Below are 21,953 nucleotides of genomic sequence, written 5' to 3' on the forward strand. Positions count from 1 at the left end.
GTCTCTTTTGATGCTAGGAGCATCTTTATTTTAAAAAATATTTTATTGAAGCATAGTTGATTGATAGTATTATGCTAATTTCTACTGTACAGCTGAGTGATTCAGTTATACATGTATTTGTGTGTTTTCTTCTGTTCTTTTCCATTATGGTTTATCATGGGATATTGATGATAGTTCCCTGTGCTGTACAGTAGGACCTTGTCGTTGATCCATTCTGTGTATGATAGTTGACAGCTATAATGCCAACCTCCCAATCCATCCCTCCCCTCAGCCCCCCTCCACCTTGGCAATCACCAGTCTGTTCTCTAGGTCTGTGAGCCTGTTTCTGTTTCGTAGACAAGTTCATTTGTGTTGTATTTTAGAGTCATGTGTGAGTGATGTGTAAGGTTAACTTTAGCTTCAGCATTTTAAAAACATAATCAAGAGTAAGAGTAATATCTTTACAAGGAGACATTTATTTTGTAAAGTTAGATTCATTTGTCTCATGTCTATCAGTTACCCACCATATCCTCCCATTGTCTTATCTGCTAGCATATGCATTATTTCAGTCGTTCCTTTCACTGTTTCAGTAATGTTTGTGGTATTATGCCATGCAGAGGTGAAGGGACTGAGACGAGGTTTCCATGAATGACTCATGGCCAATAGCCAAGTCACAACATGAGCCCAGTGTCTCTGACTCTTAGATCTGGAGTCATTTGTAAGTTAGATAGAACATGAGTGAGCAGTTCTCAGAACCCTGGAGGGTCTGGGAGCACAGGGTTGGTTTGTATCTCTTATCACCAAAGGAATGTATTTCTTAAAATTACTCGGTTCTGGGGTGGGGGAGTGTGTTCATTTTGTGTTTTGGTTCTACTGAAGTTCTTTGCATTGTTTGAGGGACTTATCCATTTTTTCTAAAAAAGCTGTGTGAACATTACTATTATCTCAAATGCTAATGTGACAGATGTCATGTGTATGACTATCATTTTCATAAAAACCTGTTGGCTGATTTTTTTTTTTCCAAGCGATATTTTAAATTGTCATTTGGAATGTATTTGCTAAAGTTTATTCTGGTAGCATGACTTCACTGACATGAGTATCAAGAGTTCAAGTAAACATCAGCTTTGCTCGTTCAGGACCTAATATGTCTGATTGTCAACCTGATCATCAGGTTTCCTCTAGAAATGGTCTATGTTTATGGCTTTTGTATTCCTGCAGTTTTGAATGAGCAGTGACGGAACATAATAGTTTGTCATATTAGTCAACAGTATTTGCTGTTACCCAAAACCATCTAGTAATCGAATTTTCTTTGTTTCTGCAGTCACAGCCCTTTCAGACAACATAAAACCAAAGATAAGCATGAGATAGACCGAATGACTCTCACCATGGTAAGAAAGTCAAAATCCGTTTTTATTCTCATTGTAATTTTCCTATCTCATTCCGTTACAACTAGTGTAAAAAAAAAATATGCTTTCTTAAAATAATGGAAATAGATGCCAAGGAAGATAACAAGATTTGCTAACAGACAATAAGAGAAAGATACAGAAAAATCAAGACCAAAACTAAAGAAAAAAAAAAAAGGCAAAATGACTGGGACGCAAAAGAGGGAGGAAACCCAATTCTTCTGGCTCCAGCCTGTCGATTGACTCTCAAAGTGATGAGTAACCGCCCTGCATTTCTTTATAGAGTCAATGTTAACTTGTGATGTATCTGCAGTTTTCTTTAACACTATCCTTATGGAAGAAATGGCCTTTAAATCTGGTCGAGGGTGAGGGCAGTGTTTCCACAGATGCGTTTTTGAAGTCGTGTCCCCCTCCTCCCACCCCCAGAACGTGGAACTTCCAGATGTTTTCTCCCCCGAGCTCAAGTCCCTTTTGGAAGGCCTGCTTCAGCGAGACGTCAGTAAGCGCCTTGGCTGCCACGGAGGCGGGTAGGCCGATGTTTCTGTGTTTCAGCATCTCCCCCCAGAAAGCAGTTCAGTTCCTTTCAATGTATCAAGAATCTGCCATTTCAGTTCAGGGTGGGTAGGGGAGGATCATGTAGGAGCTGTGTGTCTTGACGGGTATGTGTTCCTTAGAGTCTGCAACTCCTTCTGTTCCAAGTGAACTGAGCTTAAGCAGCAGTGCTCTTTGGGAAAAATTGTTTTCTTCAGTTTATGAGGGGGTTTGGCATGTACCATTCTGTTAGATGTGTAGTTTGCTTCGAAATTAGTACTTGTTGCTTTGTATCTCTGTTATCTAATCTACAGGACTTGTAGACCTTTGCTGTAAATCTCTTTAACATGTAGATCGCTCTAACTCAATTCCTAGTTAAGTTTGTTTTCACAATTGCAAACACAGAGATAGTCTGCAAAAACCCTAGGTTATCTTAGGCCGAGGTAAGCATCCCCTGTAACTGATTATATGGGATCATATTCCTAAGCTCAGCGTGAAGCGTTGCTAAACATCACAGTGTTTCCTGAGTGGTTGGAAAGAAGCATATTTTACCTGCTGTCTTAAAGACCTGAAAATAGTTGTTGCTGTGTGTCCTTAACAGGAGATGACGCTTGTGAACCATTTCTTAGTTTTCCGAATGCATACTTACTGCTGCTGTGGTTCTGTCTCTCCCGCAGCGCACAGGAGCTAAAAACGCACGACTTCTTCAGAGGCATCGACTGGCAGCATGTCTACCTGCAGAAGGTACTCCTGCTGGGGCCCCGCTCCGGCACCAGCCCCGGCACTCTCTCCAGCTGCATCTTTGTCTGCATCCTGGCTCTCCCATCCACAGCCCAGCTTCTTGCTCTTCTATCCAAGCACTGCCTCCTAGCTCATTCTCTTTGGGACCACTTCTTCCTCTTCGTTTACATGTAAAAAATATGCAGGAAACGTCATACTCTTATAGATACTTTCAAGCTGAGCCCCACATAATTTAAGAATTAGCATGATTGGGTAGCAGCATGAGCTCCTTGGCTTATTGTGAGATATTTTTTAATGTTCTCTCTGATACAGGAAAACACCCCAAACTAAAGTTGTTGTTTTTCTTTTTCTCATTGTTGATGATCAGCTTTGGACTCTTTTATGTACAGACTCACTTGAGGACTGATGCTCTATTAGTCCTGCCTGTTTAGACCTAGAGTCCGGGCTCTGGTTCAGCCAGCATCATCCTCAGGGCGTTTTTGGGTGTGGGACACCCCTCCTGCCCTGTTGCAGGCGTTCAGCCTCTTAGCAGCTGGATCGTGGAGGGTGCATCTCCTTTGGGGCCATTGTGAACCTTGTACTGTGATTGTGTGAGCTTGAATGAGTGCTGCACAGACTGTGGCACCTTGATGTCTTTCACAGCAAGCTCTTTATAGGATAGTGGGCTGGCCCTATGGCCCAGTCCCCGAGTAACCGAACCCTTCTTCTCCGGCTCTTCCAGTACCCTCCACCCTTGATCCCTCCCCGAGGGGAAGTCAATGCAGCCGACGCCTTTGACATTGGCTCATTTGATGAAGAGGATACCAAAGGCATCAAGGTACACTTGTGAGGCTAGATTTTAGGAGGAGGATTTTTTTTTTCTTTCTTTCTTTTTGAAATCAGACTTCATAACTGTCTTAGTACTGGCCTGTTTGTGTTGGATTGTAACTTACAAATAAATATCCACATGTTTGATGAATGTAGAAGAGATCAAGACCTGAATTAGAGACTACAAAAGCTTTTTTTTTTTTTTTTGATTATTTAGTTAGGTCTTAGTTGCAGCATATGGGCTTCTCTCTAGTTAGCAGTGTGCGGGCTCAGTAGCACTGTGGCATGTGGGATTTCAGTTCCCAGACCAGGGATAGAACCTACATCCTCTGCATTGGAAGGCGAATTCTTAACCACTGGACCGTCGTGGAAGTCCCTCCTGTAGGAGAGCTTTCTTTGACCACCCATTTCATGTTTGATAAACTGAAAAATAATCACATTGTTATTGATTTGGATAGATTGGTGGTTAATAGAAAACTCAGATGTATTATGAAGGAGGAGAAACAACCATGTGATGGCAAACATTACCTGGCTTCAAGCCAGAGAGCCAGCCGTCTTAATTCTCCCAAATTTCCCAGTCTCTCTGTGTTAGGATGAAAAGGGCAAACAACATGAATCATTTCACACTTGTCAATCAAAAGTGAAATAATCACTGTTTTTTGTACATATAGCATCCTCTGCATTTTTCAAACTTTGGTTCCTATCATTGTTTTCCAAGTAGACAAGGGCATATTTAGAGATGATGAGTCACGAGATAAAGTCGCCCTCTTTCGGCTGCTGAGTCAAAACGTGTCTCTGCATGTCAAGTTCTCACTGCTCCCACTTTCTCAGCTTCCCCCCGAGTCTCCCCACCACCACCACCACAAACCTCTGAGAGCCGCCCCCGCCCGGCCACCGTGTCTTCTCAGCGGCCTGCGTTCCTGGCCTTGTGTCAACCTCCTGGTCTCTCCTACCAGGCAGCCAGCTATAAATGTGATTGGTGTGCTCGTGGGGTCAGTTTCTCAGGATGGAGGGTGGCGGAGGAGCTCAGGAGCAGCCCAGCAGAGAGGGCCACGGCCGCTTCCCTGGTTGGAGCCTTGGCTTCCCTGGGGATAACAGCCGACCACTGCCCAGAGGCTCGGCATCTCCTGTGGCCTGGATGACAGGACTTGTCGGGGTGTAACTACCACCCTGCAGCTTCGGAAACAGCCCCTTTTACAGAGTTATCTCAAAGGATCACTGCTGTCACAGAAGAGTTTTGTCATCAGACATTCTTCTCTCCAGCAAAGGACACTAAAAGAAAGTGAATATCACATGGGAGCCCATGAAATTTTTAGTATTCAAAGGGGATTCTCATGCTTTTCATTTTGTCAGCTGTAGCCTGGCCTTTGGAGTCAGACAGGCTGGGCTCAGACCCTCACTTATTACCAGAGTAGTCAGGGCTGTTGTGGGAGCCTCAGGAGTGCTGGTTTTCTCCCCCGTGAAGTGAGCGGTTTCATTGTCAGTCCCCTTCTGGGGTTAGGTCATCTGTGTCCGCCTCCTGGCTGGTGCTCTGAGACCTGTTGTTGGACTGGTTTTGCTTCTTCTGAGCCAGAGCTGAGAAGACTGTGTCTCTTAAAAAACAGCCGAAATGGCACATCGTCTTTAAGGAAAAACAGCTCACTTCTGGTAGGGCTTTGTTTTATGCATTTTTCACATAGGCTGAGTCACAAAGACCAAGGCTCTCTGGTCTTACAGGAGCTGGAACCCTTTATACATAAAGCAGAGACATCTGTTTCAGAGCAACTGCTTGGGAAAGGAGGGTATTTTCACTTTCGCCAGACTCCAGAATCTGTCCCAGTGTTACCACAGGGTGCTAACCCAGTCTTGATGCTCTGACACTCCACTACACACACACACACACACACACACACACACACACACACGTACGTGTGTTCACACTCAGAACACCCAAAAGGTCAGCACCTAGCTTGGTTTGGGCATCTGAAGAGAGCAGAAAGGGGAAAAACGGTACACATTTTGACCTAAGAAATCTTTACTTTTGGGTAATAGATCAATAAGGGTGGGTGGAGAGCATCCCCGTTGGGACCTAGATGCAGGTTCGTCCAGTGGTTCAGTGGTTTAGGGATGCGCCAAAGGCCTGTGGGCCAGAGCCTCACCCTCAGTCTTTCTCCATTTTCCTTCTAAGTGACTTGCCTATAGTAATATCTCTCCCGTGCTCACCTCTCAGGCAAGGGAGTGAGTGAGTCAAGCTTCTAGAAAGAGCTGTGCTTTTGAGAGACAGGCCTATTATTTTCTATCAGTAGGATCGCTTATCTTTCTGCCACAAAACTGTAGCTCAGATATGAAAAAGCATTTTCTCAGCTCGCTTTCAGAGCACAGCCTCACTTAGGGGGAAGAACGAAGAACTCTGAGTAATAGTTTGGCAGAGAGATGTTGTCATTACATGTAATTTTTATCATAGCGCCTCTAAAAGGCCAAGTTGCCTAAATGCGTCACGTGTCTTGAGATTAATCCCACTGTTCAGTGTGGGTTTGTTGGAAAGTTCATGGGTGGAACGGTAAACTCAGCCTGTTGGCCTTTCTGTATTTCTCACTTTCCGGATTGATGGAGGGCGGGCAGAGAGCAGCGGGCCCTGGTTGATGTCTCTAAAATCACAGAGATCTGTTTTCCTGTTTTCACAAATAAAAAGTGTGTGCATGCTGAGTCCCTTAGTCGTGTCCCACTCTTTGTGACCCCATGGACTGTAGCCCACGAGGCTCCTCTGTCCGTGGGATTTCCCAGGCAAGAATATGAGAGTGGTTGCCATTTCCTTCTCCAAGGGATCTTCCCGACGCAGGGATCTGACTTGCATATCTTGCATTGGCAGCTGGATTCTTTAGCTTTATTGCCCCCTGGAAATCCCACAAATAGAATAGCCTCACTATAATTGAAATTTTCTTTTATTGCCAGATTCTTGTAGTACTTTAAAGAAAACCCTGTATATGTTAATTTTTCATTGGCAAAAACAAAGTAAGGATGCTGTAGAAGATTGGCCTCAATCTGACTGACACAGGGTTGGAAGTGAAGTGTCCTTATCATATATCACCCTGTGGTGGACCCCGGTTGTTGGATTGTCCTTTGTTTAGTTTTTCTTTTTTTAAGAAAAACTATTGAAGTATAGTTGATGTACAATATTATATAACTTACTAGTGATTCACAGTTTTGAAAGGTTCTACTCCGTTTGCGGTCCTTATGAAACACTGGCTATGTTCTCTGTGTTGTATAGTATACGCCTGACTGCTCGACGGTCGTCAGCAGAGGTTTATGACAGCTGAGAAGTAGTCTCCTAATGGTTATAGCCTGTCGCCTCATTATCTTCCCACACACAGTTACGGTGCTTTGGAATCTGTTGCCTTTGTAAGCATGTCAAATCATACATGTCTTGATTTCTTAAAATAACAAGCTTCTTGATTGCGACCAAGAACTCTACAAGAACTTCCCTCTGGTGATCTCTGAGCGCTGGCAGCAGGAAGTGGCAGAAACGGTTTATGAAGCAGTGAATGCAGACACGGATAAAATCGAGGCCAGGAAGAGAGCTAAAAATAAGCAGCTTGGCCACGAAGAAGGTAAAATAGCCGGTGTGTCTCAAGGTATTTCTAATACGATGGATTTCCAAGATCTCTGGTAAAGCAGAAAATGGTATCTGGGTCATAAAGTCCTTTCCAGTGGTGGGAGGGGGAGGGGAATGCCATCAGTTGTTTGAATTTTACCTGGCCTGGGAGTGTTCAGCATGAAATGATGTTGCAGAGTCATTTGTCTTTATCTATTTTATTTATTTTTTAATTTTTATTGAAATATAGTTGATTTACAACATTGTGTTAGTTTCAGGAACACAGCAAAGTGATTCAGTTACACGTGCATATGTAAATATGTATATTCTTGATATTTCAAAGTCTGTAGTCCACACACATGTAATAGGTATGGGGGTTGTCAGCAGTATTTTGTCAGTACTCTTGCCTTCTTATCTTGGAGTGTTTTAGAGCCGATTTGGAAGCTTTTTTCCTTTAAAGAGTAAGTACGATGATGTCGGGAGCAGGGCCCGCTTCATGGGCGTCTGCCCGTGTGGCGTCCTCAGGCCTGCCCCCGCCCCCACCCCCACCCCCGGCTAATACTCTGCTGGCACCGTCCTGACGTTCTCAGTAATTTTTTAACAAGGAACCTGCATGTTCATTTTCCACTGGGCCCCGAAAAGGGTAGTGAGGAGCTTAGACTCACCACACGTGAGATGCTTATTAGACATGTTTATTATTAGACATGTTTATTGTCCAGAGGCACAAGTATATACATATTACAAACAGCATCAAAGAGTCACCAAGCCATAGTGTCATTGGCCGTGTTTGAGTGGCCTACTAGGATTTCCAAAGGAAAATATATCACATCCAGTATTAAATAAACTGGTCATTTTTGATTCACCAAATATTGTCAGTCTTGATTTTTCTAAGACTTTATGGATTTTGGATTTAAACTTGTTGTGGTTAGTGATTAAGATATCTTTGGTTTTACTTCTAAGCAAAGACCTTCCTGAGGTTAACATATAGTAAGAATGATCAGAAATCATTTCAATCTATGAACAGCTTGCCTTGGTTGGGGCATCTTGATGCAGGGTTCCTGGGTCTTGTCGGCTGTTCCTAGTAGCATTTATCACCTACTTAGAAAAGTGTCCTCCATCCCAGGATGAATGACTGCTTGGCTGAAAGTCACCTGAGTTGCACCGAGGGAGCATGGCAGCCCTTTACCCTTGTCCACCTCCACTCTGCAGGGGAAGGGGCTTTATTTCTAAGCTGCTCTTTAGAGAAGTGGGGCCGCTGAGATCACTATCGACCACGTTTGCTGGGATGGATTTTACACAGGAAATTGCAGCCTCAGTAGTTTGCTCAAGGGAGACCTGTGATGTCACTAGAATCTTAGCAGATTGGACCCAGAAAACAAAAATATATATTTTAATGACCTTGTTGAAGTGTAGCCTTTTAACTAGAGCTGCAATTAGAACATCTAGCAGAACAATAAATTTATCTTCAAATATATGTAAGTAATTTTGATATAACTAGATCTTGGTTGAATATTTCAGAGGTCACCCTTACACAAAAATACAGTCTAGGCTTAGATCTCTGAAGTGAAAATAGAAGACTTACACTTTAAGTATACTTCAGACACCTTTTCCATTAAACTGGCAACTCCATGAACCGTACCTCATCACCACGAACCCTCCTCCGGCCATGCCCTCTTTCACTTATCCCTTTCCTGCTTTTGTCCATGTGATACAACATGGGTTTTGCTTATTTATTACATGAATCTCCAACTAAGAGTGTTAGCTCCCTGAAGGCGAGGACTTTTGTCTCTTTTATTCACCGCTGTGCCTAGCACCTACGCATCCATTCCCTTCATAGCTGAATGAGTGAGTGATGAATGAATGAATGAATGATTTAAGTGTGATCACCAAAGCCTCTAAGGAAGGCAAAGCAAGCTACTTAAAACTGACCTTTTTTTCAAGACAATACTTTGCTGTAAAAATGTAATCAGAACTTGGCATGAGCCCGAATTAGCTTGGTCTCTCTACATAACCACATGTTCAAAGGGTAATTATAACCTTAAGTGGAAGAAAGAATAGTTTTGATCCTTGTGTTACTTTGGTTTCTTTGGACAAAGACGCCTCTCTGCTGTTCTTCTTAATAGACGGTTAAAGGGAGAACCCCAATGCCATGTAAAAGCAAAGGTACTTTAGGCACAGTATAATCACCCTCTGTTCCCCAACTGTCACCCTGCATAATGAAAAAACTAGTTAGCAGACAAGCTTTTACCCACTCAGAGTGATAGTGGAGCATCTTGAATTTATCAGAATAGGGAGAAACAGCCATCTAATATGTGAGTAGAGAGCTGAAGAAGTTTGTTCTTTCATGTGCTTAAAAGCAAAAGTAATGATTTCTATGGACTGTTCTCTTTATAGCAACTTGTTCTTTTTCCAGAAAGCGTGTCATTCTTTTTTTCTGAGAAGCCTAAGGGCATTCTGTTTCCGACCCTGCTGAACGCTACGCTGTGTTCTGTGCCTCAGATTACGCCCTGGGAAGAGACTGCATCATGCATGGGTACATGCTGAAGCTGGGGAACCCTTTCCTGACCCAGTGGCAGCGCCGCTATTTTTACCTCTTTCCGAACAGACTTGAGTGGAGAGGAGAGGGCGAGTCGCGAGTAAGTCTGCAGCGGGGGCGGAGCACGTTTCCATGGTGATCTTGTGTCGCTGGCGTGTTTGTAAAAGCTCTCCCTACTCTGTGTGTCTCCTCTAACCTGTGTATGTGAGATTTCTCATGTTCATACTCTCAGACTCCTCTGAAGCAAGAAAAGATTTGGTACCGCTTGAAAACAGAATGTGCCATCCAGGGAAGTCAGAGCAGGCAGGTTTGCAGAAGGCTGGAGAGCGGTTGGGTGGATCCCAAAAGGGGACAAAAACTGGGACTTTGGAGTCAGAGGTGTTCAGACACACTGTTCGTGTCTCTGGGACTCAGAAGCACATTCTGTTGACTGAACCTCAGTTTCCTCATCTGTTGAGAGGTGAGACGTGGAAATGGTAACAATATAAAGCAAACTATAGTCCAGTAAAAATTAATATTAAAAAAGAAAAGGAATTGTAACAACTACTACAGTTTTTGCATATTTATCTTGGGTCAGGTGCTATCCACACACACACACACATTTAATTTGCTTAGCACCCTTAGAGGCCCAACCCTTATAAAGAGAGAACCAGGGCTTAGAGAGGGAAGGCCTGGCCCCAGGGACAGGTTTGGGTGAGGAGTGATTCTAACCAAGGCCTGCCTGTCTCCGTGATGAGGCCTTCCCGAGTCAGGGTCAGGTGAAGCACGGTCATTGGTGTAGCCCGAGAGGCTTGGCACCGAGGTCAGAGCACCTGGCCCTCCTGTCCTGCTGCGCCTATGTGGAAGACCAGAAGTGGGCTCCATCCAATTAGACGGGAAGACAGATATGGCAGCCCTGTAAGGTCCTTTCAAGGGCTAATGTTTGTGAAAGAGAAGAAAGAAATTTCTGATCCCCACCACCACTTGTAGGAGGCTGGGCAGCATTTATTAGATGCCTGCTGTGTGACGAGCCAGGGGCTCATGTCCCTGGAAAGGAGTGGCCCAGGTGGAAGGGTTTCTGCTCTTGGAGAGGGGAGGTTGGCCATCATAAGCAGGACAGTGGTCCCAACTCTGAAAAATGTAGCTGGTGTATCGGAGTACGGCTTCCCCTTGCCTGGGTCATGGAGCCCACCAGTGGTGAGCCCACACCTGGTGTATTCGGCTTTGGAATGGGTTTTGCAAATCCCTGTTGGTGAAGATGCCATTTAATTGTGAGTGACTGCTGCCTGAGTATGACCACATTCTTTACAAATGAGCAGGATCTTCTCACTACTACTAGTGCCATAGAAGTCATCTTCTAAAAATTAATGCAGCCAGGATCTGAGTTGAGATTAAGAAAACTCTTTGGGAGGATCCGCAGTTATAACTCAGGTACTAGTAAATATTGTGTAATATAAAATACACATATAAAATGTGTGTAAATAATTATATTTTATATAATATTACATGTGTATTTTTTACATTGCAGAATGTAATTCTATAATACACTTTAGTGTTAATCCATACATAAATCATTATATAATGTTTATTTGCAGTTAGTGAGTGGCCTTAGTAAGTCACTGTTGTACACATTGAAAGGAGATTATCTCACTTTTCAGAATATTCGAATACTAAAAAAAGATAATCTTATTTTGCTTACCATTGGATGTGATAAATTACCTTGGTTTTAAGAGAATGTTTAGTGTCGATTCATGAAGCTATGTCATGTGCTTGGGTAGATTCGTTAAGTTTAAGTCAGGAGAAAATAAATGTGAGTTTATGATGGTGTTGTTTTTCATTTAGGATTCCTGGAGTATTTACCCCAAAAAACATAAAATGGTAAGGTGCTCAGAGGCACTGTGGCATTTACCAGAAGCAATGATGCCATGGACCCAGAGGGACCATCTTTTAAGCACATCACCTGTGTTTATAGCATCATTTCGATATGATCAGAATAGCAGTTGCTTACAAGCTAACATGCCCAAACGTTTCCTGAGCTGTGGGTTCAAAGCCAGTGCCACCGCTCTGGCTCCTGCATATCATGTGCATCGCATCATTGTTCCCTCATAGCAGGATTGACTGCATCCAGGGGAGTGTGTGATGCCGGAGAGGTGCGTGCTCCACACTCATCCTCACGTCAGTACTGTGCTGAGGGAACAGCTTTGCTTTCTGCCTCATAGAGATATTTCTCTCTTTGCAGCTTTCTTTGAGATATTTTGAATGTTTGTACATTTCTCTTGTAGTCGTTTCTCTCCCACTTCTAGAATATCGTCAAAGAAAGAAAGATGGCTGTTTTTTTTTTTTCCTTTACTTATCTGAGCTGGTAGTTTTCAGTATGATTTATTAACTTAAAAATTCACGCAATAATAAGTGAAGTAACTCATCATCTTTTATTTTTACCAACAGCAAAATTTACTGACAATGGAACAGATTGTGTCTGTGGAAGAAACTCAGATTAAAGACAAAAAGTGCATTTTGTTGAGGATAAAAGGAGGGAAGCAGTTTGTCTTGCAGTGTGAGGTGAGTCTTCATTTGTGTTTTCCACAGGGGTGAAGGTTACAACAGTGATGTAAATGTTCAGCAAAGATGCCTGCCTGCTTATGTAACATTTTCTCGTCCATGCTTTATCACTCACAAACTTAGCAAGAAAGTCAGAAGACACAAGTTTTTGGCAAATTAACAATTATTTTAAAAGAAGTGTTCTTAGAAGATGACAGGAGGAAGGACAGGAAATAACGTGGTTACCCCCTCTCTGGAAACCATCCAGTAATTAATAGGGGCTTCAAATTGCATTTGTTCCACAGTTTCCCAGATCTGCTCTGCTCTTTAAGCATGTTTAAATTGAGGTTTGTGTTTAAATAAACATAAGATCCCCAAGTAACTGTGAGCAGGGAAATGCCATTATTCTTTCCCGAAGTTCTATCGTAGCTCAGACTTAATTCCTGAACACTTACCTCCTGAGATATTGAGGGAGGGTGTGGAGGTGTGAAAAAAGAGCATATTTAGAGAAAGAGAGTAGTAGCAGATACAAAGATGTGCTTATTTTGTGACTTCAACACTTTTCTGCTGGGGCGGGGGGTGTGTGTGGGGTGTGTGTGTATGTGTAAAGAGAGAGCATGTTTAGAGAGATAGACCAATAGCTGATAGTAAAACATATGCTTAATTACTTCATGACATCATAACACATGGGAAGGTGTTTCTTAAATTTGTGAAAACTCCTCCCTGGGAACTTCCCTGGTGGTCCAGTGGTTCACTGCAGGGGCGCGGGTTCAGTCCCTTGTTGGGGAACTAAGATCCCATGTGCTGTGCAGCTCAGCCAGAAAAAGCCAGCTCCTCATATTTCATCTTCTAGACTTAAGTTGTGATAAGACATCAGAGATCACAGGTGATTGCTCTACAAAGTCAAGGCAGCACGTCTCCCAGTGGGGCCGTACGAGGCTCCTCTGAAGGGCGTGGTCCCTCCTCTGAGCAAGGGGCCCCTGGAGGCAGTCTCTGTGTGCCTCCCTGCTTCCTCACTGGCCTAGGGGAGGGACATGGGGTATGCTTTCCCTGGGGGGGTGTTCCGAGGCCGTCTGGACTGGCCAGAGGCTTCCACGTGTCAGCAGAGTCATGACCCTGTCCCAGCTCCTCCCCTCCGTGTGTTTGCCCTCAGAGTGACCCAGAGTTTGTGCAGTGGAAGAAAGAGCTGACAGAGACATTCACGGAGGCCCAGCGGCTGCTACGGCGAGCCCCCAAGTTCCTCAACAAATCCCGCTCGGCCGTCGTGGAACTCTCAAAGCCGCCTCTCTGCCACAGGAACAGCAACGGCCTCTGAACCCCTGACCGATGGAGAGGGTCCCAGGAGAAAGCACCTCCTCCGGGCAGTCCACGTGGGCTGCTCAGTCCTCAGAGTGCAGCCTTGGGGAAAAGTGTGAGGATGAGGGACAAAGTTGCTCCCCTCCGGGGTGCTCTGTGGCTGGGCTGGGGCCAGGACTCCGAGATGCTTCTGCTAGGAGCGGTGACCACCGTCAGGCTCGGGGGTGCCTCCTCCCTCCTCAGGGCCTCTGCCACCATCGCATCTCTCTGTCCTCGAAACTACTGAAGAAATGAAGTTCTCCTTCTTTGCCATACGTTTCTATTGGTTATGGGTGAACCTAGAACTTGAAATGCTCCCTACTGATCGCGGCACTTTTTACATCCGCTAGCAAGCGTATCTCAGACTTGCTAAGATGGGATCGAGCAGTCTGCTGTTCAGATTGCCCTGCACTGCCACGTTCTGTCCATCAACAGCCACTTCTGGGTTTGACTGTCTTTGCTCTGTGCTGCGGGGGCATGGCAGACCACCCCGGGGGTGTCTCTTGTTCTCCCAGGCTTGAAAGCTGCAGAGGTTTTCTTAGAGGGTTACCCATGGGTACCAGCCTGCCTGTGACAGGGAGCTCAGGCAGCTGGGGATCGAGGACCCTGCCCCCCACCCCACCCCCGTCTCTGAGGGCGTGGGAGCAGTCAACACCAGAGGCATCAGACCACAGATCTTCAGAAGGTTCGCAGTGGCTCTACAAGAGAGGCAGTGGCAGTTTACATCTCAAGGCAATAGCCATTTTCAAAACCCTCCAAGTCCACAGCACTTTCCTATGTCTGAGTGCCCGGGACCGCCTGGGGGGACGCCTGTCTTGGGTTTGGACAGAAGCGGTCATGTGACCCAGCACCTCTGGTTCCCTCTGCCTGACCTCAGGAAGCATCTCGGTAATGAATGGGTCAAGGAAAGAAACTGTGTTTGACATTTTAGTATAACTTAAAATGAATTTTATTGAAAAAGGAATGCCGAAGATGAATGTGCCAGAAAGGGTTAACTGTGTATGTTGAACTTATGCTGTCGTTCAACTGTCATTAATGATCCCAGGCCCGGATGGGCCATCCTGTGACAGCAATGGCTGGGTCCCAGTGGCCGTCCTCTCCCCGGGGTTGGTGTCAGGCCCCAAATAAATGCTGGGTTCTAAAACCCAGTGTGTTTCCCAGTGATGTCCTCCGTGTCATCAGACTAAAAATAATAACAGTAATTTTCAAAGTCAACATATTTGTCCTATTCTTAGTGCACTTTCATTGTCTGTTTCCAAGTCGACTACTCACAATATAAATAACTTGACATCGTAATTATCTGTATCCTGTCCTCGATATTTTTAGTGGTTCCAAATCTCTGTGTTTACATTCGTGTGCCATGCTCACTGGGAAACTCAGTCCTTCTTAACGAAATGACGTCTTGAGAGTTTGGGAAGATAATTACTGAAAGAGCCTTTTGTTTCATAGAAATTACCTTGGAAAAGAAACTGCGAGGTTTACTATTTATCTCACTTGCTAGTTGGAATGTAATATACATGTTCTGCTCTCTGCTGTTTGCAGTGTAGAAGTTGGGGCCTACTATTTACATGGATTCTCCTGATGTAAAAGGGAAGAAGAGTAGTCAAATTCTTTTTTTAAAAAAAAGTTGAAATAACAAAAAAACAGAGGTGGAAAAGCACTTCATGACGAGTGAACATCTTCCCATAGTGATTGTCCGTCACTGTCACTGGTGGTGTTAGTGGCTCTGTTGCAAGCTCGTGTGTGCTCAGCACTTACGGTTCAGAGATGAGTAAATTACAGTTTAGAAATTGCTGAGCTTCGCGCCTCTGCCGGACAGAGTAGAGATGCAACCTCTCTTGGAGAAGGTACAGGAATTCCTCAAGGGTCTGGGCTTAGCATCCCAACATTGCATACCCAGGGCACCAGCTATGCCAGTTTGCATCTCTGAAAAACATCATTTAAGCTCTGGACCAGAACATAAGGTCATCTTCCCTTTGGAAAAGAAACATGAATTGGAAACACCCCAAGAGCTCTGTTGCCTCAGATTTATTCCAAGTAAACTCCCTCAACTCAAGATGGATGGATAAGGACAGGGCTGAGAAGTGTCATGTGGATGTCACTTATTAAAAGTACCCTGTGAGGTTAGGATGAGTGGCTTTTTTAGGGTGGGGTTGTGTTGGGGTCTAGTTTGACAGCCCCAGAGAGGCCAGTCTTCCTCCTGAACTCATTCGTGCAGCCATTCTGATGGGGTACGTGTCTCTACTGCCAGATGGAAGACTTTCCGGGACCCTTCTGTGCCAGCACTTGGTACCCACATGGCCAAAGAAGTCGGTTGTTTTTAGAAGACTTGGTATACGTGGTTGTTTTAGGTCTTCATGTTTGGCTGTAACTACGTTTGGACCGTTCAAAAGGACAGAATTGAGCACAAGTACTATCATTATTTTAGATTTATATGGTTGGGATGTTTTAATGTTCGAGAAAATCGTCGAAGCTGATATTTTTATACAATTATGTTAATGTCTTGAATTCATAAAGCAAAGGAATCATTAAAGCAAAGCCTAAAAATTGATTACGCTGCTGTGTGACATCTATGAAATGAATTAGAAGCTTGGGAGAATCTAAGGTTATTTATTTCTTTTTTTGGCCTGTTAACATTCTCCTTGGTGCATTTATCCCCTTATGTCACTGGCGCTCATGGTTTTTTCCCTCTCTGTCATGTTTAAGTATGATTTTTCAGCAAAACTGCTAGAAATCAGCTGTTGTTTCACTGCTAATGAGAACGTTTCACTACCTGTGCCTCTAACTGGTCAATTCACAGACACGACAACTTCAAGTTCTGTATGTAAAGAGAAGAAAGATAGCATTCTGCTCAAGAAAGACAGCAACAAAGCTGGAGAAGTAAATAGAGCAACAGCCACAAACAACGACCTTCTTAAAGCAATGTTTTGCCTTGATTTGCAGTTTGAAATACTCCATACAGACCCTGGCAACAATTGTTTGAAGACCCTCATTGGTCATTTTAAAAAAATGTCATTGACCAATTGACAGTGTAGTTTAACTCTGAAGATCAAAGTGTGTTCCCCCCGCAACCTCCCCGAGGATTTTTTTTAAAATTTCACTTGGAATTTATAGTTTAGTGAATCCAATACAATGTTTGACTTTTTCTGTGGAATTGACCTTTCTGATATTTCAGAATTTTAACCCATCAAGAAGAAAAGAAAATTCTCAAAGTTGGACTTTTTTCGCTCGACGTAAATCTGTTAAAAATGTGCAATGTGGCGGTGTAAGATAAAACTTCTCTTGCGTGATTTAATTAGTTATAATTTTTCTCACCTACATTCAGGGAAATGTATGTGTGTCATTCAGAGATACTTGGAAAGTGAACGCCTCACCTGCTGGGGGATGGCAGAGAGGAGTCAGCAGCCTTCATTCAGATCTGTGACAGATCCTGAGACGTCCTGGTAGAAGTGGGGCAAAGAGAAAAAGGAGTTTATTTGCTAGTAAAAACTCATCTCTTTACACCATCAAGGACCAGGGAAGTTACAGTTAAACTTGGGGCTTCAGGGCTGTCCTCCTCTTAGAAGAAGAGGAATTGAATAGTAACTCTTGTAAGACTTGGTCTCTTTGACTGTGGAGCTGCTAGACTTAGAATAGGCTGTTCGCTTTCCACCAGGACGTTAGGCTGCCCCTGTTTGTCATCCAGCAGCCCTGGGGAAGGCCCACGGAGCCCAGAGCTGCTGCCCGTCTGGCTGTGCATGCCTGGCAGCCAAGCAGGGGGCCAGTGGCGGTGTGGGTGGCTCTCAATGCCCGGCCCTGCAGGTGGGGTGGGGACGGGGCCGCAGAAGCGCTGCAGTTAACTGTGATTCCCCGACGATGACACGAGGCGTGCCGCTTGAGCCAGCCGCAGTGCGCTCTAACAGTTTGAATTTCTCAGAACATTTTTTTTTCCCTCTAAAGTTCTAACATGATTTTCCTCCTGCATTGGGTTGACTTGAGAAGCTTTAAAGAATTAATCATTTAAATTCAGGTTAATAAGGATTTTTGTATCCAGGCCACATTTTTAAAAATTTACTGTAGAATGAATGAAAGTTGAACTCTAAAATGATACTTCTTGGTTTCCTCGAATCATAATGGCCTTTAGATTTCCTTCATCCTCGAAGACTTAAGAGAGCCATTCTCTGACAAAAGGGTGACAGAGACGCTCAGCTCTGGCAGTGGGGACACGAGTGACCGGCCACTTCACTGGCATGGCTGGGTTAGCACTTCCTGATAAATGTAGCACCCCAAATTTTAAATTGCCTTTATTAAAAAAAAAAATGCACGTTACAGAAAATGGATTAACAGAATATGCATTTGTCAAAACCATATATAGGAAAAATTTAATTCTTCATTTTAGACTTAAATAACCCATGTTCTTACAGTAAACTCTCTTATACCTAAGAAATTGCAAAATCATCTCTGAAAAACTGATAACTATGCTTCCATTTTAGTTTTTTTCCTAACATAAAATGTCTCTCGTGAGGGTAGGGAATGGAGAAATATTTCTAATCATGTATTCATATTTCAAAGGACTTGAAATTCAACTTCTTGTTTCTTAGTTGATATATTCCATGATGTACATTTTATATATGGTTTATAAGCTAAGCACTGGCCATTTTTTTTAAGTTTTATTGTTTGTATTTTTCTATGTTTTAACTAACAGATGTGGCTTTTTTCTGGGTAACATTAAGATGCCAAACTACATATACATATATATATATAAACAAGAGTTCTATTTTAGCACAAAAGCATTTTATATTATTTATTGAACCCTCTCTTTGTTCTCATCAAAAACATTTCTTAACTGCTTCTGCTCCTTTTTATTTGTATAGTTTGTTATTTAAGAAAACGCACTCCTTTCTGTTTCATTTTGTTTTGTTCACAAAATAAAATTGAAGCGAAGCCTATAGCAGTGTGGGGCGGACATCCCTTCTCATGGCCTGCAAACTTTTTTCAACAACAGCCAAACCCTCAGACCTGTGCCGACAGGCACGTGCACTTCTTGGGTAACACCTGACCGTGAACTTGCCGTGAGGTACTGCTTTCATCTACCTCTTCTGAAGGCGCTGTGCTTGGGGACAGGTTCCCCGAACGCGTCCCTCTAGACCAGCTCCACCATAGAAGAACTTCAGAGAAGCATGTTGGTGTCCTCTCCTCATGATGTAGATTTCACAGCGGCGCGTAGGGGCCCCAGCAAGCAGGGCAGGTAGGTACTTGTATGGCCAGCTTTCAGGAGCTGAAGTCTACCTGCAGAGCGTCACTTCTGACTCTTCTTGTGCCAAATCCCCCAACCAGTCTTGCCGTCGCCTCAAGATTTGACTGTAGCACCTGATTCATCAGCACCCTAAACGGAAGCCTCTTCCTCCACGTTCTTCAGAAAACAGCCGACTGGGTTTAAAAGCAGCACTTCTGGGAGCAGCTCCTTTGAACATGACTCTTCCCATCTCGCCAAGTCAAAATGACTTGGGAAATGGGCTTGTCCACTGTTAAAACTTTGCAAGAGGTCTTATGTTCGAGCAGACCTTTGAGGGGTCCACGTGAAACAGTGAAGATGGGTCCCCATGAGGGGTGAGGGGGTCCGTCCTCACACGCCGACATGTCTCTCTCCTTGTGTCCCTTGCTGCATAACCATCCCCATGGTCACAGATTTGTTCTGTTTGTGGCCAAAGGGGAACACCTTTGAAGAAATAAATCCGTTTTCTCTCATGCATCGCTATGCCAAAAGAGGTCAGTGAATTGGATATTATGAATCTAAAGATTGCACCTGTTATCTGGCTTGCTTTCTCTTCCCATCAGTTGTGCCAGGTGAGGTCACAGCCACCTCTTAGTGTGTGTTGACCGGTCTGAAATCGTTTCCCATGTGAGATGCTGGGCCAGGTCTGAGGTCCCCTGTCCCGTGCGTGGCGTGTCACCGTCGGTTAGTATCGTTGTTTCTCATGGTCATTTGGGGGCAGCCACGCTGGTTTTCTTTGTTGATAAATTACTTATATAAACCTCAATAAAAAGGATCTGTATACAAAGAGACTTAACTTTGGTGTGCTGTTTTTCCACCCAGCTAAAAACTACATTTCTTCATCAAGCTATTCGGTTATCAGGAGGTGACTTCGTTTGTAAGAAATCCTGATTTGGGGGGAAATTCACGCAGCGGCAGATTTTATTATAGGAAGGGAACTGCCAACAAGTTTTTTCTGCCAATTTCAAGGATTGTTGGAGCACAGCCAAGTGTCAGGGTTTGGGAGACTAACCTGCTTGAGGAAGGCATGGCGCCAGGAAAGAGTCTGGGAGAGCCGAGAGGTCCGTCTTGTTTCCAGTTTTTTTAGGAGATCAGCCAGGCCTCCTGCGTGTACTCTCAGGGTGACCCTGGCTTCCCTCCCAGACATTAAGGCCTCTCCTCCAGCCCTGCTCCCACAAAGACCTGCGGAGAGACCCCATGGCGTGTGTCACTTTAAGCCAGAAATTTAAGGAGGTGGTGGCCCCAGAGCCACAGGCATGCCTGCTTGTTGGCCGACAGGTCGAGGGTAGGGTAGATACCTCTCTGCTTGAGCTGGAAACACCTGTCCCTGACTGGTTCAGGAAAGATGGCCATCACAGTTGGCCCATGGAGTGTATTTGTATTTGCCAACTTGAAAATCTCTCACAAAACAGTCGCCAGGAGCCCCAGCTGTGGGGCGCGTGGGCATCATCACGGGCAGAGGGCATCCTGGTGGCGGAGCCCTTGATCTGACATAGTAGGTAACCACGGCCACTGCTCAGAGCTGCAGAGATCCGGTCACCCCTTGGCACCCGGGAGGAGAGGGAGCAGCCTGGGGACCCTATTCCCAGCACGGTCACCGGGCAGCCTCTGGTCCTCTGTTCTCTCATCCCTAAACTAAGAGAGTTGAATTAGATGACTTTGAAGGGCCATTCTAGCCAAAAACATCCTCCAAGTTTCCATCCAGGGGTAAATGTCAGGGACTACGGCTGTACCTGGAGAGCGAAAAGGAAATCTCTTCTCCCGCATGGCCCAGGGCTGCTCCCACATGGCCTAAGGATCTCCTCTATGTCATCTTCCCCCTCAAGCTGTGCCTTCTGAACCCGGAGCTCCTGCTGGTTTACCTGGGCAGGAACCATGTGCTGAACTAAAGGAAAGGCTATCTTTTCCTGGCCGCTTTCTAACCATTCTGGGTACCAGAGGTTGAAAAAAGGTTTTCAGTCCGAGTTGTTCAAGCTGGTTATCTCCAGGGAAACCCTGAGGCTTCACTCTGCTCATGCACGTAGCTTTGGACATGCACTTGATCAGCAAAGCCCACGAGGGGAAGTCTGCTTAGGGGCCCACATTAACTCGTCCCTAACAGGTGAAATGGGAGACAGAGGCAGATGGTCACAGCAAGGAGACATTTTGCCTGATTTACAGATACCCCAAATGACTGGATTCTACATTTTTCTTCTTAAAGGATAGCATTGGAAAGTGGATAAATGCTGTTCATAGAGTTGATTTGATAGCTGGTAAAGGGCTTCCTGGAGAAGGGAATGGCAACCCACTCCAGTATTTTGTGAGGAGAACTCCATGGACAGAGGAGCCTGGCGGGCTACAGTCCATGGAGTTGCAAAGAATAGGACACGACTTAGCCTCTGAACAACCCCGCTTTCCAGGTGGTGCTAGTGGTAAACAGCCAGTGCGGGAGACCCAGGTTGCATCCTTCGGTCAGGTAGATCCCTTGGAGGAGGAAATGGCAATGAGCTCCAGTATTCTTGCTTGGAAAACCTCTGTGAACAGAGGAGTCTGGCGGGCTACAGTCCATGGGGTCGCAAAGAGTCATATGTGACGCGACTGAGCAAAACATGTCTCTGCCTGACCGTCAGTCATAGTTTCCTGCATTGGGAATTTTCAAAGTTTTCTGCCTTTTACGTGTATATTAGTGAAAGTTAGAAGAAGATGCCTCTGGGCTACTAGCCTGATCCTATTTTAAACCTGTCTTCCGCCTCATTGTTTCTGTGTGACAGATAAGGGTGGTTTCACTTCTCTGTCTTGAAATGCCCTCCTGACCAAGGAGGAATGCAAAAAGGAAGAAACAGATTTACGAATATTCCACTGGTTTGTGTAAAGTTTGGTCCCTCTCACAAATGTAAAATAAGATCATACTGACTGCACTTTCAGAGGCTTAGCTACTCAAACTCAACTCATAATTGTTGCCCTTTCTAGATGCCATTGAAAAAGCTCACCTCTTGTATTGTAACTTTAAATGGAGTGTAACCTATAAAAATTTGGAATCACCATCTTGTACACTTGAAACTAAGATCATATTGTAAATCAACAATACTTCAATAAAGAACAAGTATACCCTTTTAGTCAGGTTCAATGATTAAGTCTGTCTGGGTTACATGTAATACATATATGATACAGTCACATTAAAACAAAAACAAATGGTTGAAATGACCATTCATTCCAATGACCATAGGCTTCAGAGTCAGGAAGTCCAGAATTTGCATCCTGACAACCCCTTGCTAGCTGTGTGGACCGGCATGACATACA

General features: G+C 44.4%; 1 protein-coding gene across 3 annotated transcripts in view; it reads left to right on the forward strand.

The window, feature by feature from the left end:
- GRK3 (G protein-coupled receptor kinase 3) overlaps window positions 1-19,465 on the forward strand; it is a 114,416-nt gene extending 94,951 nt beyond the window's left edge. For all 3 annotated transcript variants that reach the window (XM_020894212.2, XM_070475477.1, XM_070475478.1), the window contains 8 exons: window positions 1,301-1,367; window positions 1,809-1,909; window positions 2,591-2,657; window positions 3,376-3,471; window positions 6,886-7,048; window positions 9,532-9,668; window positions 11,993-12,106; window positions 13,239-19,465. In XM_020894212.2, the coding sequence (XP_020749871.1) occupies window positions 1,301-1,367; window positions 1,809-1,909; window positions 2,591-2,657; window positions 3,376-3,471; window positions 6,886-7,048; window positions 9,532-9,668; window positions 11,993-12,106; window positions 13,239-13,400 (907 nt within the window). In that variant the 3' untranslated portion in view covers window positions 13,401-19,465. The remainder of the gene's footprint in view (window positions 1-1,300; window positions 1,368-1,808; window positions 1,910-2,590; window positions 2,658-3,375; window positions 3,472-6,885; window positions 7,049-9,531; window positions 9,669-11,992; window positions 12,107-13,238) is intronic.
- Window positions 19,466-21,953: the final 2,488 nt, after the last annotated feature.

The sequence above is a fragment of the Odocoileus virginianus genome, chromosome 12 (genome assembly GCF_023699985.2).
Source record: "Odocoileus virginianus isolate 20LAN1187 ecotype Illinois chromosome 12, Ovbor_1.2, whole genome shotgun sequence".
Classification (NCBI taxonomy): Eukaryota; Metazoa; Chordata; class Mammalia; order Artiodactyla; family Cervidae; genus Odocoileus; species Odocoileus virginianus.